Source organism: Salarias fasciatus, chromosome 23 (genome assembly GCF_902148845.1).
Source record: "Salarias fasciatus chromosome 23, fSalaFa1.1, whole genome shotgun sequence".
Taxonomy (NCBI): domain Eukaryota; kingdom Metazoa; phylum Chordata; class Actinopteri; order Blenniiformes; family Blenniidae; genus Salarias; species Salarias fasciatus.
In genome coordinates this window covers 13,357,312-13,372,731 of record NC_043766.1, presented here as the reverse complement: position 1 = coordinate 13,372,731, position 15,420 = coordinate 13,357,312, and the positions used below count along the sequence as shown (strand labels likewise).

At 41.0% G+C, this 15,420-nt stretch overlaps 1 protein-coding gene across 1 annotated transcript; it reads right to left on the bottom strand.

Moving 5' to 3' along the window:
- Nucleotides 1–38: 38 nt before the first annotated feature.
- mknk2b (MAPK interacting serine/threonine kinase 2b) lies at nucleotides 39–11,141 on the bottom strand. The gene is made up of 14 exons (XM_030083066.1): nucleotides 11,059–11,141; nucleotides 9,839–10,036; nucleotides 9,233–9,320; nucleotides 9,012–9,113; nucleotides 8,815–8,912; nucleotides 6,803–6,882; nucleotides 6,538–6,611; nucleotides 6,297–6,401; nucleotides 6,078–6,133; nucleotides 5,854–5,949; nucleotides 2,629–2,823; nucleotides 2,344–2,508; nucleotides 2,213–2,253; nucleotides 39–2,123 (listed from the first exon to the last, which is right to left on the bottom strand). Exons 2-14 carry the CDS (start codon nucleotides 9,887–9,889, stop codon nucleotides 1,853–1,855), a joined length of 1,422 nt encoding a protein of 473 aa, XP_029938926.1. The 5' UTR covers nucleotides 9,890–10,036; nucleotides 11,059–11,141; the 3' UTR covers nucleotides 39–1,852.
- Between the last annotated feature and the right edge of the window lie 4,279 nt (nucleotides 11,142–15,420).

Here is a 15,420-nt window from a genome sequence, read left to right as displayed (position 1 = left end):
ACCATTCGACAGAGTAGAAATGGTTGAATGAAAAAAAAAACTCACTCTGACCAAGTATGGCCATAGTGTGCGCATTTTTTTTTTTTTTTTTTTTAATTCATCCCCATAAAAATGTAGGGGCTTCACTTGTGTGATGCTCAAACAGGAAGATAAAGACAAAATACTGAACTGTATTGGTATTTTCATGAAACCCACGATTGCCATGATCAGCTTTTAATGCTTTGAAATTAATGATAGCAATATAGTTTTCCAAAATGGAGAAGAAACAGCTGCATACACAAATTCAAGTAAGTCTTATTATAAGACATAAACCCTTTTTTTTTTTAAAGAACTATTACAGTGTCCTATCGTCAGCTTTAACATGGTTGATCAATAACAATTTCAGTGTACCGTTGCTCCAGAGCTGGCAACAGGACAGAAACAGTCTGAGGACACTCACTTGTCACATAGATCCCATTAGCATGACTTAGAACACTCTTTGGTGAAACGGCTACAGTCCTGTGAAACCTAATCACCAGTCTATTACCTTTCAGCTTCAAAATAAGTTTTATTTCATCTGATGAAAAAAAAAAAATTATTGCCAACTCTTGGAGATAAAAAAATAAACCTCACCTTCAGTGGGCACGTGCGCTTAAGATCAACTCAAAACTCTCACCCCATACACTCTGAACTTACTCTAAAAACACATACATTATATAATACACAAAACAATATATGGTGTTTCACCTGAACAGCACCTGCATGGAAATCACCATATATATATTTATCAAAAAAAAAAAAAAAAAAAAAAAAAAAAACCTACACAAGGGGATGAAATAAAATCATTGTGGCACATTGAAATGGAGTTTTGAAACGTTACAAATGAAGTAAACTTATTACAGCAAAACTTCTGTGGAGAATAATTTCATTGGAATGTTTTCATCATTAATATTTTTATAATCAAATTTTGATGAAAATTTATATTGTAATAAATCTGGAGGGGGTATGTCTTAATAGGAACATTACAATGTGCTTTTCAAACTCCTGACAAGGGATTTTAACCTTTATTCACAAAATATGTAAAGATAAAATTGATGCATAAATCAAGCTGTAGAAAAAAAAAAAAAATATATATATAAAAAAATATTTGTAGTTCGGGAACATGTCATGGATTGTTTGCAATCACAAAAAAGAAAAGCAAACCTTTGAATAGTCCCTAGCCACATAATGGACCACATAATGGACCGCACCAGGCACAGACAGCATTGGCTTACAGCCCTTCCAACCTCATATACTGAATCCCTTCAAGACAGGAACAGCCTTCATCTTGGCATATTGCATAAGCTTGTACGCATCTGCTGACCAGCATATCATGCAAATACATACAGGCAAAGAGAACATTCCAGATAACTTAATTCACAGTGGATCAAGTTGTAACGTGGGAGCAGCACAACAGGTTGTCCTTTGGTGTCTGAGCTTTGTTTTGAAAATAAATGCTTCCAATTTCTTCTACACTCTGTTGTACTGGAGGAAAAAAAAAACAAAAAAAAAAAAACAAAACATAACTTAGAAAATACTTCTCTCTCTCTCCCTGACCGCCCGCCCCCAACCTGGATATGCACATATTTGTGGTTGCAATAATGCAAGTCCCGTGCTGATGTGCTTCAGAAATGCTGCAGAAGGGCAGAAGGCATTTTGAGGAAGTGGCCGCAAGCAGCATCTCCCCTCATAAGTAATCAAGAAAGCCTGAATAACAAAGAAACAAAGGCCAACTATAACCAGAGAGAGGGGTCAGAACAAGAGAGAGCCTCAGGGCAGTCTTGGATTTGGACTTGAATCTTAACACGAGGTCGGAATTCAGGGTCAACAAATTTCAGGCACAGTCCCCTACAATGACAAGAGGAGCCAAGAGCTGGCGAAGCTCTGCAGCAGAGACAGGCCCACCCTTTGGCTGGGCGCTTCGCTGTCTGCGCCTGGCCAGCTTAGAGTTGGAAGGAGGAGAAAGGTGCACAGAAGAGCCAGAGCTGGTCACAAACTGGACTTCCTGTTGCTGCTGGTCTTCCATTCCATCCTGTTCAGCCAGCTGACGGTTCACAGCCATGGCCTTGTCTGCGAAGAACGTCAGATCCCTGGCACTGCTGGTTCTGATAGATGAAAAAAAAAGTTTCAAATTGTTGTCAAAAGTGCATGTAAAAAGATACTCATTTAATTATATGAAACTCTGTCTTCTTACCTCTGATGTAGGATGGAAGTTGGCAAAGTGTCTGAGGCACCCTGAATAATAAAGACATTTCCTGATTACACACAATCATCTCATGTCAACACAAAAACAACTTAGCGGGGACTTTATGACTTCAAACTTACCCCCTGCACCCATGGGTGCTGCAGCACCTGGCTGGCACTCAGACGATTTTTGGCATCCCTGACCAGTAGTTTGGATATCAGGTCTTTGGCACTTGAGGAGACGTGAGCCCAGTCTTTCTCTGGAAACTCGTATTTTCCTTCCTGGATACTCTCAAATAAAGTGTTCTTGAAAAAGAAAAAGGGAAAAAGGTGGCATCAGCTACATTAAGCATTGCTTCTGTGTCTTCAGTAAATGTCACATCTCATGTCTTCAAATTCAAGGAAGAATAGACGGGTGAGGTTTACCTGGCAGGTGTGGCAGGGCTCACCCAGTTCCCAGCCACAGTCACCGCCACAGCGGCCAACAAATGGAGGGTAGCCACTCAGCATTATGTAGAGGATGACTCCCAGGCTCCATAGGTCACAGCGCTTGTCATAAATTGTAGCCTCTTCACTGAAGGCCTCAACAACCTCAGGTGCCATGTACTCTGCTGAGCCACACTGAAAAGACAAGTCAGAAAAGACAATTTTGTTAACTTTCTGCTTTGTTCCTCCTCGTCGCTGCAGTTGACTTTAGCAGAAGAGTGCTTCATTCAAAAGAATAGTTCTTGATGCATCTTTTCCCCTCCTTTCAGCAGACACGCCGTGTTTAAGTCGGGGCCTACTCCTGGGGCCGTCTATGTGACCGTCACATGCACAGTTTGAAACTACCATGGAGATTTTCTCCATCTGTTCAGGACTCCGGGTTGGAACATGGTGTTATGAGGCCAGTGAGTGCAGAGAGGCAGCAGTGGTGACTCACTGCTTTGATCATTCAGGCAAAATAGGCTGAGGGCAAGGCTCGGCTCAGCCCTGTCACTACTTTGTTATGTACAGCTAAAAGAAATTGGGCTGAACAGTGAGCAGGGAAAGAGGATTGGCCATCCCACAGAGAAGAGACTAGGCTGATTACATAATGTGGAAACACTTAAAAATATTTTGATACTGTAGGAACAGAAAGAAAAAAAAAACAGGTTGGGTGATGTTTAATTTTATAAGGCACATGATCAATCTTTCCATTGCAAAGTGGAATTGAACGTATGGTTTGTAGAATAACATTTCTGAAGGATGTCCTGTTTGCATCCTGTCTTTGGGTAGTTTTATGTCATTTGTGGAACAGAAACCGTTATTTAATTGCATGATATTTTAACGTTTTTGTTCATAATGACCAATCCTGCTCAGCATTATTCCTTTTATCAGTGGAGTCATGTTTATAACCAGCAAGCATCTATTGTGTCCCAGTACCATATACCAGCTGCCTCCAGCTCCGCCTCAAGCCTGCTTCATCCTTATGTAATGATATTCGCTGCACAGGAATCTCATCTCAGACAAAGCTGCTTCTGTGTGGGAGAAAGCCCCCAACCCCCATCTTTCCAGCACCATCATGTCTGGGGCAACTGCTTACACAGACTGCAGGCAGGATTTAGGCCAATGCAGCTGCTACATAAGCACTAAGTGCACAGCAACAGGAGTGTTTACAGGTCAAGGTGCCCAGAACAAAATCAAACCACAATCAGCAAGGGTGTAAAATCTTTTTCGAATGAACCAAGCAAGCGCAAAGGACAGGAAGCACGTCACACACCAAGCCATAAAATCGACACTCAAATGTGCCCTTCCTTTTGAAAACTCCTTGTAAATCTGCATCAGTAACAACCTCAATAAAACTCCTTTAAGTTGGAGATAGCTGCTAATCAGCTGCTGTCGCTGCAGAATTTCTTCATATAACAACCCAGGGCTTTCCTGAGACCATGTGACTAATCAGGCCACACTGACATGAGCGGTGGCACATGCGCAGACACAGCCGCTGTTTGTAAACCACAGCATTATAAGAATTAATTTGGGTGAAGTGGGTCTCCTCGGAGGACGTGCATCTACACCTCAACAGGAACAAGTAACAGAAGCAGTTTCCCAAATCAAGTTTCTTGGCTGCTTGCATGTGCAGCCATGTCGCAATTCTCAACTCTTGCCAACTACTCCGTACATGTCTCGACATTTGAACGGCGTGTTTCATTTAATGACACGTGTGCAGAGATACCAACAGGCTAAAGTTAGCGTTTCCTAGAAAGACAGGCCCCTCCTCTTGCAGCACTACACATAGGAGTGCTTTCACTTTAAATTGAATGTGTATAAGAGCACGTAGTCAAACCTCTATCAACACATCAATCAGAACCAGAAACATCACAAGCATGAGACACACACACCAACTGCAGGAATGTGCATAATGGAGGGCTTATAGGACAGGGCAAAAGAGCCAATAGTGAGATGAAAATCAGATAACACTGTTCCTGCGATCACAGCAAGAAAACAAGCTGGAGCACATGAGCACAATGCAGTGTATGGACCTCCCAGTTCCCCTCCCCCTCCCACAAGTCGGGCCAATCACAACCCAGTTGCTAGGTGTAAGGGAAACGACAAAAATTTCCAGAACAAATCTTATGCACGGCCATTGTATGAAGAACATAAAGAAAGAGCAGACGAGCACAAGTGTGGTTGAGGCCGTTGGGCGGGGACTGAGCTGAGAGAGTGGGTGGATGTTTTTCTTTCATACCACAGTGAAAAAGGGAAATGAGCAGAAGCGCATGTGTTTTTCTTTCTTTGGAACTTCATAGTAACAGCACATGCAGCCTTGAATAAAAAGAAAAAAAAAAAAAAAAAATCATAGTCTTCCCTGCATCATTACTTTCCAAGGCTATCATACACATATCAAACTGTATAAATATTACTATCAAAAGTAACCCACACTGCATGCACAACAACGCTAAAGATATTCTGACTGCAGACTAACACATGACAGTGCTTGGCCTCAAAACTATTCAGAAAGTTGAGGGATGGGCTCTACAGCTATTATTTCAGCAAAAGGAAGATCAAGTTACCAGTGCTGAAAACCTCCCACTTACATTTCTCCAGGCTAAACTGCAATCCTTCACCTGCTGTGGTCCATCTCTAAGGCTCACCAGCAGAGTGCAGGCAGGCAGTATTTGAGTTGATGTGAACAGAAAACTGGCCCGCTCAACTCTACCCAATTTGCAAATATCCAAGCTCTTTGTTGTGACGCCAGTAGAACAGTTAAGCAATCGTAACCCCAAAACTCAGGTGCCTAAATATTTGCACATGATAAGTAACAGGACATTAACAGTAAAACAACTGATATCTTTCCCGGTGTTACTGATATCTCTGCTTGATAAAGTAATGCACCACTTGTACATCCAGGAAACACTCCATGCCATAGGGAGAGGGAGGAGGAAAGCAAAAGTACCAAAACATATTTTGTAAGAGCCCTTAACTGAGCTGTGCTTCAGCTAACACCAGGAGATTGCCCAATAGGTCATCATCCCAACCGAACTTGACGGAGACAGTTTGTTTACATTTTGAAACTGTTCACATTATGTATGCACACGTATGCCAAAAACATTCAGTTTCCATCAATCACATTCAAACAAAATACCAAAATCGTCAGCTTATAAAACATTTTCAAGGGGAATGTGGACTTACAGGGGTCAGAAGTTCAGGGGTGGAAATGGGGGAGCTGTCACTGTTCAGCTTTATCCCGCTGCCCAAGTCAAAGTCACAGATCTTGACTGGGGAAATCTGAGAGAAAACAGGACACATTCAGTCTATTTTAAAACAAATACACATACCACTGCAGCATGACATTAGCTAAGATAATATCACAGCTTAGCCAGCCACTCCTGTTAGCATATTTGCAGTAAACTTACCTTGTCCTCACTTTTACAGAGAATGTTTTCAGGCTTCAGATCCCGATGTGCCATTCCTGAGAATGAAAGTAAACCCAATTTGTTAAGATTAAAAAACAAAGTTAAACTTTGACAAAAAAAAGAGGAATACCAGTGTACTGCAAAAGTTCTGTAGGTTACAGTGTCTTGAGGGCAAAGAAACAAGTTAAAGTAACTTGTACTGTGTGCGAGTGGTCTTACCCTTGTTGTGCAGGAAATCTAAAGCGCTGGCAATGTCCTGCACGACAACACTGGCTTCCTGCTCACTGAAGTGCTGTCTCTTGTGAATGTGTGCCAAGATTGAACCTAATAGTGAAAAGAAAACAGAGTACATCAGCTCCATTGACAAAAAAAAAAAAAAAAAAAAATGCATCCGCTGAATGGTATCTTGCACACATAACTGTATGAGCTACAGAATTCATCAAAACAAAGTTTTACTGACCTCCTCTGAGTTTTTCGAACACAAGGTAGAATTTGTCTTCCTCTTCAAAGAACTCAACCAGCTCGAGGATATTGCTGCAGAATTAGAAGTGGGTGGGAAATAGGGGGAATGAGAAGCAGCCAAAATCCATATGACACAGCAGTTCTGCAGTATGGGGGATGATAACTGAATACGTTTTTGAATACGACATCACCAACTAGGCTAAACAGTCGGCAAGACTGAATGTACTATGATCAAGTGGTGTGACACGAGAGTGAAACATTACCTGTGTCCCTGGCACTGGTAGAGCATCTCAACCTCCCGGAAGACTCGGCTACGGCTGTGACCCGGTCTTTTCTCTATGATCTGGAACAGAACATTTCAGATGAGGCACATCCAAAAATACACCAATGAACAGATAAGACAGCTGTATCAAGGTCTTCAAAAGTAAAAGTGTAAAGGACACTAAGAAATGGCCGAGTCTACTTGTCGAGTTAAAATATTTGAGCCATCTGTCCCCTTCATAGCGCGCCACACAAAAAGCCCCCTGTAGTTTTGGGCTATACAGAAAAATGCATCTCTAACCAGCCTTCTCCAGACCACATGCACATTTTCCTTCTTGCCCCCCTTTGACACAGTTACAAAGATAGGTCTAACCTACTTTCAGAACAGCCTGCCAAAAGGATACACCGGGAATTTGAGAAAAAAAAAAAAAAAAACAAAAAAAAAAAACCTTGCAAAATTCATATTTAGCCTTTAAGGGTGATCCCTATTTAAATCATGAGTGGTCCCCCCCCCAAAAAAAAAAAAGTTTCCCTCACCTCTCGTGAGCCAATCTGAAACGGCGGTTTACGATAATAGAAAATGTTTTCTAAAAATAACTTCAGTCTGTCTGGAACTACATCACTGAGGGGCCACCAGCTGCGCGATGCCCAGCCAAGAGAGACAGAAAGATAGATTGCTGACACCGAAGCAAAAGGCTTGAATTTTCTAGCCATGGTTAGTTATTGTTTATTTGGAGGCCGTGCATACTTTTCTTCCTGGTAGCTGGATCACGGCAGCTATTGAAACCCACAGGGGCCAGAGATGCAGTGTGTCTAGGATTAGTGTGCAGACGAGAGGCCCGGTGCTGCCCAAAGCCCGTGTACTGTTCTAGTCCAATTCAGCAGCACAAATAGCCACAGTCACCTCAGTTTCTCTTGATCAAAACAAAATTCACATCTTGATTTAATCATTCAAATAGGGAGACTGTAAAACTCATTGGTTCATTAGGACCTACAGGAAGGCAGGCACTTGTCTTCAAAAAGCTACATTTATGGTCGTTTATGAAAATCATAACCACAGCATGCAAAAAGAAAAGTATTGTTTAACTGCTCTGCAGGTTCAAACATCAGCCCTGGATTGTGAAATAATCACTTTAAATATAAGGATTTTCCCTCAGAGCCCACAGATAGGCACATGCCACACAAGACTGTGTCTGCAATTGCAACACAAGGAGCCCACACATGCAACTCATCTCCACCCGGCTATATCTGGAGGGGGAGGGGAGAGACAGGACATCTGGCAGGAGCAGACTGAGGCCCCTCAAACTCTCAAAAGACCTCCAATAACAACCGGCATCAACGCCTCCTTCCTCAGAAAGTCACGTCCCAAGGGGTCTTTTCAACCACCCTAAGGTAAAAGACCCCAACAGACATTTCAGCAGGGCAGTCTGCTTGCCCCTGCCCTGCCAAAGTATTTTAAGTTTGGACAAAATTAAGCTGAAAATTGAGATTTCATGTATCTACAGTACACTACGGCCATGAGCTTCCAGCAGTGTCTAAGGTATGTAATCACATCCCACTTGTAAAAAGAAAAAGAAGATTAAAAAAAAGTTTAACTGTATCAAGCAAGAACAAAGCAGTGTAAACACCGCAGGTCACAACCCTCCGTCACTGCCCCTCCTTCCTCTCTCTGGGTTTTTTGTTTTGGCACAGTTAGCAGTACACAATGTTCCCACTACAGCGTCCTCTGTAGGCAATGGGCGTAAGGAAAAGGGGTGGTCAACTGCCTCCCAGCTCTCTGATAGGCTGACAAATGTGAAAACAGTGAGGGGGATGTGCCTGCTCACAGCAGCTTGTGCTGCACACTGAAAAAAAGTGCAGCAGTAGCACAACAGTGTACAGCATGCTGACACCAACAATAGAAAGCTGAAGTTTAATGAAAAGCACACATTTTTGAAAACAGGAAAAAAAAATGAAACAAAACAAACAACAACATAACACATTCAGGACTTTCAATGTTTAAGGAATCTCTTACCTTGACAGCATATTCTTTATTGGTGATGAGATTGATGCATGTTTGCACTCTGGCATAAGCACCCTCACCAAGTACCTCCTCCTGCAATCTGTAGACATCTGGAACAAAAACAGCAAGTCAGAAAAATACTTCCAAATTTGTCAAGGGGTTTAACACTATTACAAATTAAAGCTCATATTACAAATTAAAGCTCATACCTTCAAATCGTCCAGAAAAACTATCAGTTGCACGACAACGCTTTTTCTTCTTGTTTCTTTTCTTGGCATCAGGGATGTCAATAGGTTTGCTGGAGGGCATGTCTGAAAAAAAATAAATAAATAAAAGCATATTTACATTTCAATAAGTTAGTGAAGCAAAAATCAAACAGCTTGGAAAGAAAATTAGTGCCATCAGGTTTCAAAACCCTTCTCTCACTCACCATGTCTTGAGGAGGAATCAAAATTAAAAGAATCGAGATGATTGGATCCATTTTTGGTGAAGTCCTCTGATTGGAAAGGATTCTGACCCTAAGGAGTAATAAATCAGGTTGTTACGATATGAAATCTCACAAGTGAACTATTAAGCTGAGAGGACCCGTCATAACTGATAACAGCATTGGTTATCCTACTTCCTGTACCTATAAACAAATAGCAAGATACAGTAACCCAGCCAATGGATGGAAAGGATAGGAACACCATGTCAAAGTTCACAAACATCATGAAATTAATCCTAGCACAATGCATGGGCACATACTTATAACAAGCCAGTGCCACATTGACTGATGCAATTCTGTTACTTTCTAAAGTCACATGCTAACACGATGCAGTTCTTAGCTACACATACACGTGTGGGCAAGTCATATGGCACATTTGTCAGCTATTCGGTGTGGGAGAGCAACAGATGTGTTTATATATAGCGAGGGTAAGTCACTCTGTGCATGCTGACAGACATACTCTGATTACAGACCCCCCCACCCACCCACCCCACCACCATCAAAAGACCTGATAAGCAGCTGTGCATCTCCCATCAATGTGTTCAGGCTCACCTTGAAAGAGCAGTGGAATCCAGTGACTTCTGTGATCTTGTTTTGAACCATTTTGAGGGTGATAAGCAGCAGCAGTGGCTTTTAGTTTGGGGGGTGTCAATATGGACTTCTCCAAAACAAAAAGTCGTTTCAGAGAGTGTCACAAGTGATCACACTGTGCTGGTAGTTGAGATAAACTCAGCAGTTTAAACGGGAGACCTGTATACAAACACAGAATTAAAGATCAAATTATTTGGGTGTAAATCAGTGTTTAATTCTCAAAACCTTAAATGAGCAGGTAGGTATGGGCAGAAATACTACATTTTGTGATTAGAAAGTAAAACATGATGAAGTAAAAGCACTAACAGCTGAAGTTAGCTTGGATTGCCAGTCAGTTGAATGCCTAGGACCCCGATGTCTAGGTAGCTTTAAAAGTTGTTAAACAATTCAGTTGTAATAATCTCATCTAGAGTATCACTTTGGAACTGAAAACTTAAAGAATAATGGGGAAAAATCGATGTCTCTATACAGACTCAAGCATCACATATGTATCCGAACAGATCTGTTATAAACAAACTAGAACATATGAGAGAAACTAGAGTTTTTTTATGCAGTGCAGAGAGACTCTCACTGAGAGTTGCTGATTTAGATTTCTATCGAAAAACCAACGAAGACAATTCTAAATAGGTCTCTCTCGTTGAACTATCAGTCCAGGTTTGTCAGGACCAGCTAACTGTCCAATGAGGTCTTGAACCAGGTTTCGAATTCCATCAATAAATAACCCTCTATCGAGTTTCTAAATACACGTTTTTACTTCGATCTCGATCCATACTAAAACCACACAACAGCACCATCAGGTTCAAAGACGAAACGTTTTCCCTGAGCAGCGGAATCACAGATTAATAATAAACAGTAGGCTTGAAAAGTCCCCACCCCCCATGGCTACCTTTAGCTTCACTGTTTAGGTCAACTGTGGACAAATGGACTACGAGGACACAGCAATCGGAGAGACAAATGTTCAAAAAGTCGCTGCGTTATTAACAGGTTAACAATCGGGAAAAAAAGGCATCGGCCCGTGATGCTAACTTCCCAGCTATGGTTCGCGAGCTCCGCAGCCGCAGCAATCACAGCACACGAGGTATGACAGTAACGGGGTACATTTAATATACATGGAGGCTGCCCCAAAAGAAACATCTCGCCATTCACAACAGACATGTCTGTAAGATAGTTTACGGACTCACCCCGTTATTAATTTAATAGCTCCAGTGTTAATGAACCGCCAGCTCCGGTCGATGTGGAAGGGTAAGTCTAATCGGTGGTGCGCCAATGGTAGCGAGCAATGACGTGGGTGGTTTTAAATGTTCCAATCAGGCTCCGCCCACCACAAGGCTGCGTCAACAACCCTAGAAACGTCACGTGTTTTCTAGAAAAGGATGGGTGGGCAAGATACCGTTTAGTTTGGCTCCATTGTTCCACGCGCCCATTCGTAGCATAACTTACGTCAAAAGTGGTGCAAATTGCGCTAAATGAGCGTTATATTATTAAAACATGATATAAAGAGATACTGGTGCAGTTAAACGAAATGTTTAGATTCCATTTTGTTAAAAAGCATGGGAACAAAAACAGTGCTTTTCTCATATTGGAACGTGACCAGTAGGCTGTGTTTTGTTTCGGTGGCCTCAGCAAGACTGAGACGCTGCGTACGTGCGCAGCAGCAAAAGGCAGCATGTTCTGCTGTGGCTGATGAAAGATGTGTGTATGAATGGAGTTGCATAGTGATGAGACTAGCACACCATGCGGACAAACCAGACTTATTAATTTACACCATGATCACGTCACCTTTTTTTCTGATGCAAGTCAAAGCAGCAGTAGCAATGGTCATATTTTAATAAAAGAAGACTACCATCACAAATATAAATATATAGCGAGGACAAAATGCATACCTTAGCCTACTCCTCACCTTTTTGGTGGACAGAAATAAATACATTTATCATATCAAAAACTTAGGCATTGAGTTCCCAGTGGATTATTGACGATGGCCACATTGGTCTCAAGAGAAATCCCCATCTGAGTCACTGCAGAGAGCCTGTTTTAGGCATGCTGGTTAATGGTCTGACTTCAGCTGCTGTATCATTTCAGCATCACACAAAAACACAGACGTGCACATGCTCCCGTGATCAGAATTAAAAATATATATGCAGCAGGTTAGCTGTCACTTTCTGATTCACCAAAATGTAGACAGCTTACAATAGCACACAAGTACTGCAACTAAATATTATTTAAGTAATCATTACAAATGAGCCTTTTTGATTGAAAAAATAATCTGCTCCTTCTTGACTCAACAAAGGTGTTTAGTTTTTCATTGTTGATTATATATTGAAACCAATTTATGAAGCTTACCAAGAAAATCATTTTCAAATTAATAGCAATTTCCAGTGACTGGTCCTAGCACTAAAAAATGCAAAACATTTAAAGAATCCCCTTTATAAACTGAGGTCAGTCCCAAGGCCAGGGTGATCTTGTAGTGCATTGTGACTGCCAGAATGGAATCTGCTACTGATATCTGGAGGGGATCAATTGCTTGTGTCATTTAAAGTCAATACTGTCCAATTATATATGCCTGGAACTGCATATTGGTTGTCTTAGACTTTGGAAAAATAGAAAAAGAAATAACAATGTTAGTGATATGGTTGGCATTATCTTCTCCATACAGCCTGATTCTATGTTTGGAGGATTTACTGGGTGGAGTTTGTATCTTCATCCTGTGCAAGTCAGCATTTAAGAGCGAGTAGATAAGAGTTTGTTGGCAACCTTGAAAGATAAAAGTTTTCGAATGTCTACATTTCTATGTAGACATTCAAAATGGCTCTCTGCAGTGACTCAGTAATTGCCATACTGTTTTTTTTTTAAGCATATCATAGGTAGCTCTGATGATAAAGCTGTGTGCCTCCATCTCCCAGATGTTCTTCCAGCTGAGCCTCCTCTTCTCCAGGCCTTCCCACCTCATCCATTTTACATGCTTGGCAAGAGAGACCCCCTTTGCACTTCTTTCAGCCCCCTCAACCACTATTTTCCCCCACTTGATATTCGCTTGCAGTTTTGCAAGTAACCGTCCGATGCGCAAGGCTTTGTCACAGTGGTCATCCGTGTATGTTCTGATAGGGGAAAAGCAGACTCCATTCTTTGTTTGCTCAACCTTCAACAATCCATTTCTGAGGTACTAACGAGGACCACCATGGCCATTGTAAAGGCCAAGGGTGAGATTGAATCAACTTCCAAGTAAGAGGAATAAAGTAACGTAGTTTGAGTGATTCAATATATCAGGTCACTCTCTCATGCTCTTTTTAAAATGAATAATAATACATTTGCAAAACAATCATATTAATCCTAACTTGAAATAACAGCAAGCAAGTGATATTTAACACCGATGAGGGATTTGTACTTCACTTATGACAAACAGAACACTCCAAATAATAGACTGCCGAAGTAGGATATTTGTAACATTTTCAAGCTTGAAATGAAGAATTTAATCCACATAATTTACCTGAAATGCTGAGGTCTGAAAAAACAATATCACAATGACAATAAAATGAAATGGAAAAAAAAACACTCATTAGACATGAGATTCAGAACTGAGTTTGAGAAAGAGATCATGAGATTGAGAATAAAGTTTTCTTTCCAATTTCTTTTCTTTTAGATAACTGATAACCCTAACCCTAATTCTGTGATTAATTGTGATTTAAAGAAATTAATCTTTTGACAGCTCTACATTAATTAATGCGGATTAACAACAAGTGTGTGTGTGTGTGTGTGTGTGTGTGTGTGTGTGTGTGTGTGTGTGTGTGTGTGTGTGTGTGTGTGTGTGTGTAAAACATGATTTTATCTCATGATGGTACAGTAATGAAGCTCTACTGGCACCTCAGTGACAGCTCACAGAAAGTATGTAAACTATTCATGCCATGAGGTGCAGATGAGGAAGAAAGGCACGTTTTCAAGCCTGATGAGAAGGCTCTGCACACTAGGGTGAAGACATTGTGTCGTGGTTGTGATAATGAAGAAAATCCAAGAAGTTGTACAGTGAGGTACAAATGAGTGCCCTCTTAACCCATCAGTCAATTGTAAGATGCCACTGCAACGTTGCCACAGACGTGACATCAAGTGTTCCAAACATATGCATAGTATTTTATAGACACGACTGGTTTGAGAGGGGTTTCGAGGAGCAGTGTCTTGTATTTGTCTTGTTCTTTTTAAATTATCCCCTCTGTTAACTTGAAATATCACAGCAGAAAATAACAGCTGCTCCTGTCACACCACATGTTGCACTGTAAATAAGAGTGCCTGTTTTATTGTACCATGTGATTTCTCCTCTTACTGTATGTTTTTCTTGGTCTCCTTTGTTATTTATCTGTGCATATGATCCAGAGTCCACAGTTCTGCTCCGTGCAGGATTTATACATTGTTTACCGAGGGTGTCTTAGTTGAAACCATGTAAGGGTTGTTTTTAGGACTTATACTGTCTTGTGACTGGACGCTTTCTGCCTCTCCTCCTCCCTACAGTTTCTACCCCTCAAACATAGCCTCAATAGTAGCAAACATTACGCAAGTGGCTGGCTGGCGATCCGTAACCAGTAGCACATGGCGGAGTCCAGAGGTTTTGGCAGGAAAACAAGATCCCACTTGGAAATGCAGGGGGCCCATTTCCCTGCAGGTCACAGGAAAGAAGGGGCTGGGCTCACATGAATACCTCAGAGTGACAACAAATTTCTGATATTCAGTGGGGAGTTCAGGCTTCAGAGATCCATCTGAAAGACTGAGGTTACTACAGTTTGAAATATGATACTACTAAGGTGTGAGGTGTGTCTGTGTTGTTATGTTCTTGGTGGAGGTTCAGGGGCTTGTCCTCAATGTTGTGCAGACGTTTAAAAGGTACATGAAACATTGTTGTGCAGCTTGTAAGTGTAACACTATTTTATAAGCATTAGTATAGCTGGAAACATTGCTTTTCAATGCAATTTTAAACTGTGAATAGAGCATGCAGCTCTATAAATACATGAAGCATTTTTTAGACCGTGAATAAGCAAAATAGATTGAAATTGCTACATTTAAAAACAAAATATATAATGAACGTATCAAAAGTTTGAATATTGATTCTGTCAAATGCTGTAAACCTTTTTACTACACAGGTCAACATCATTTCTCTGCATACCGCTGCCAGCTCACTCTTGGAAAAGACATTTTAAATCTCAATGAGACTTTTAATCTGGTTAAATAAAGAATATAATAATAATAATTCAAAATTTGTCAGTTAGTGGTTATAATAAAAATAACATACTATTTATTGGAATTGCGCTTTGCAAAGTACATAAAGCATTAAGTCAGAGTTTCAGAGTAGAATGATAATTTTATCCTAATGTATTTATCCGGGAGAAAGTCTCATAATAACTCACCTCGAACGTATTCATAGGAAACACATCAGGCACATCTGAGGACAACTCCGATCCTTAAGGAGCAAAGTGGCAGTGCCCTGGAGTGCTTACTGTACCTGTTCTCAGAAGCCTTCACTCATCAGATTTCTTGGAAAGACACATTAAGGCACGTTTCAG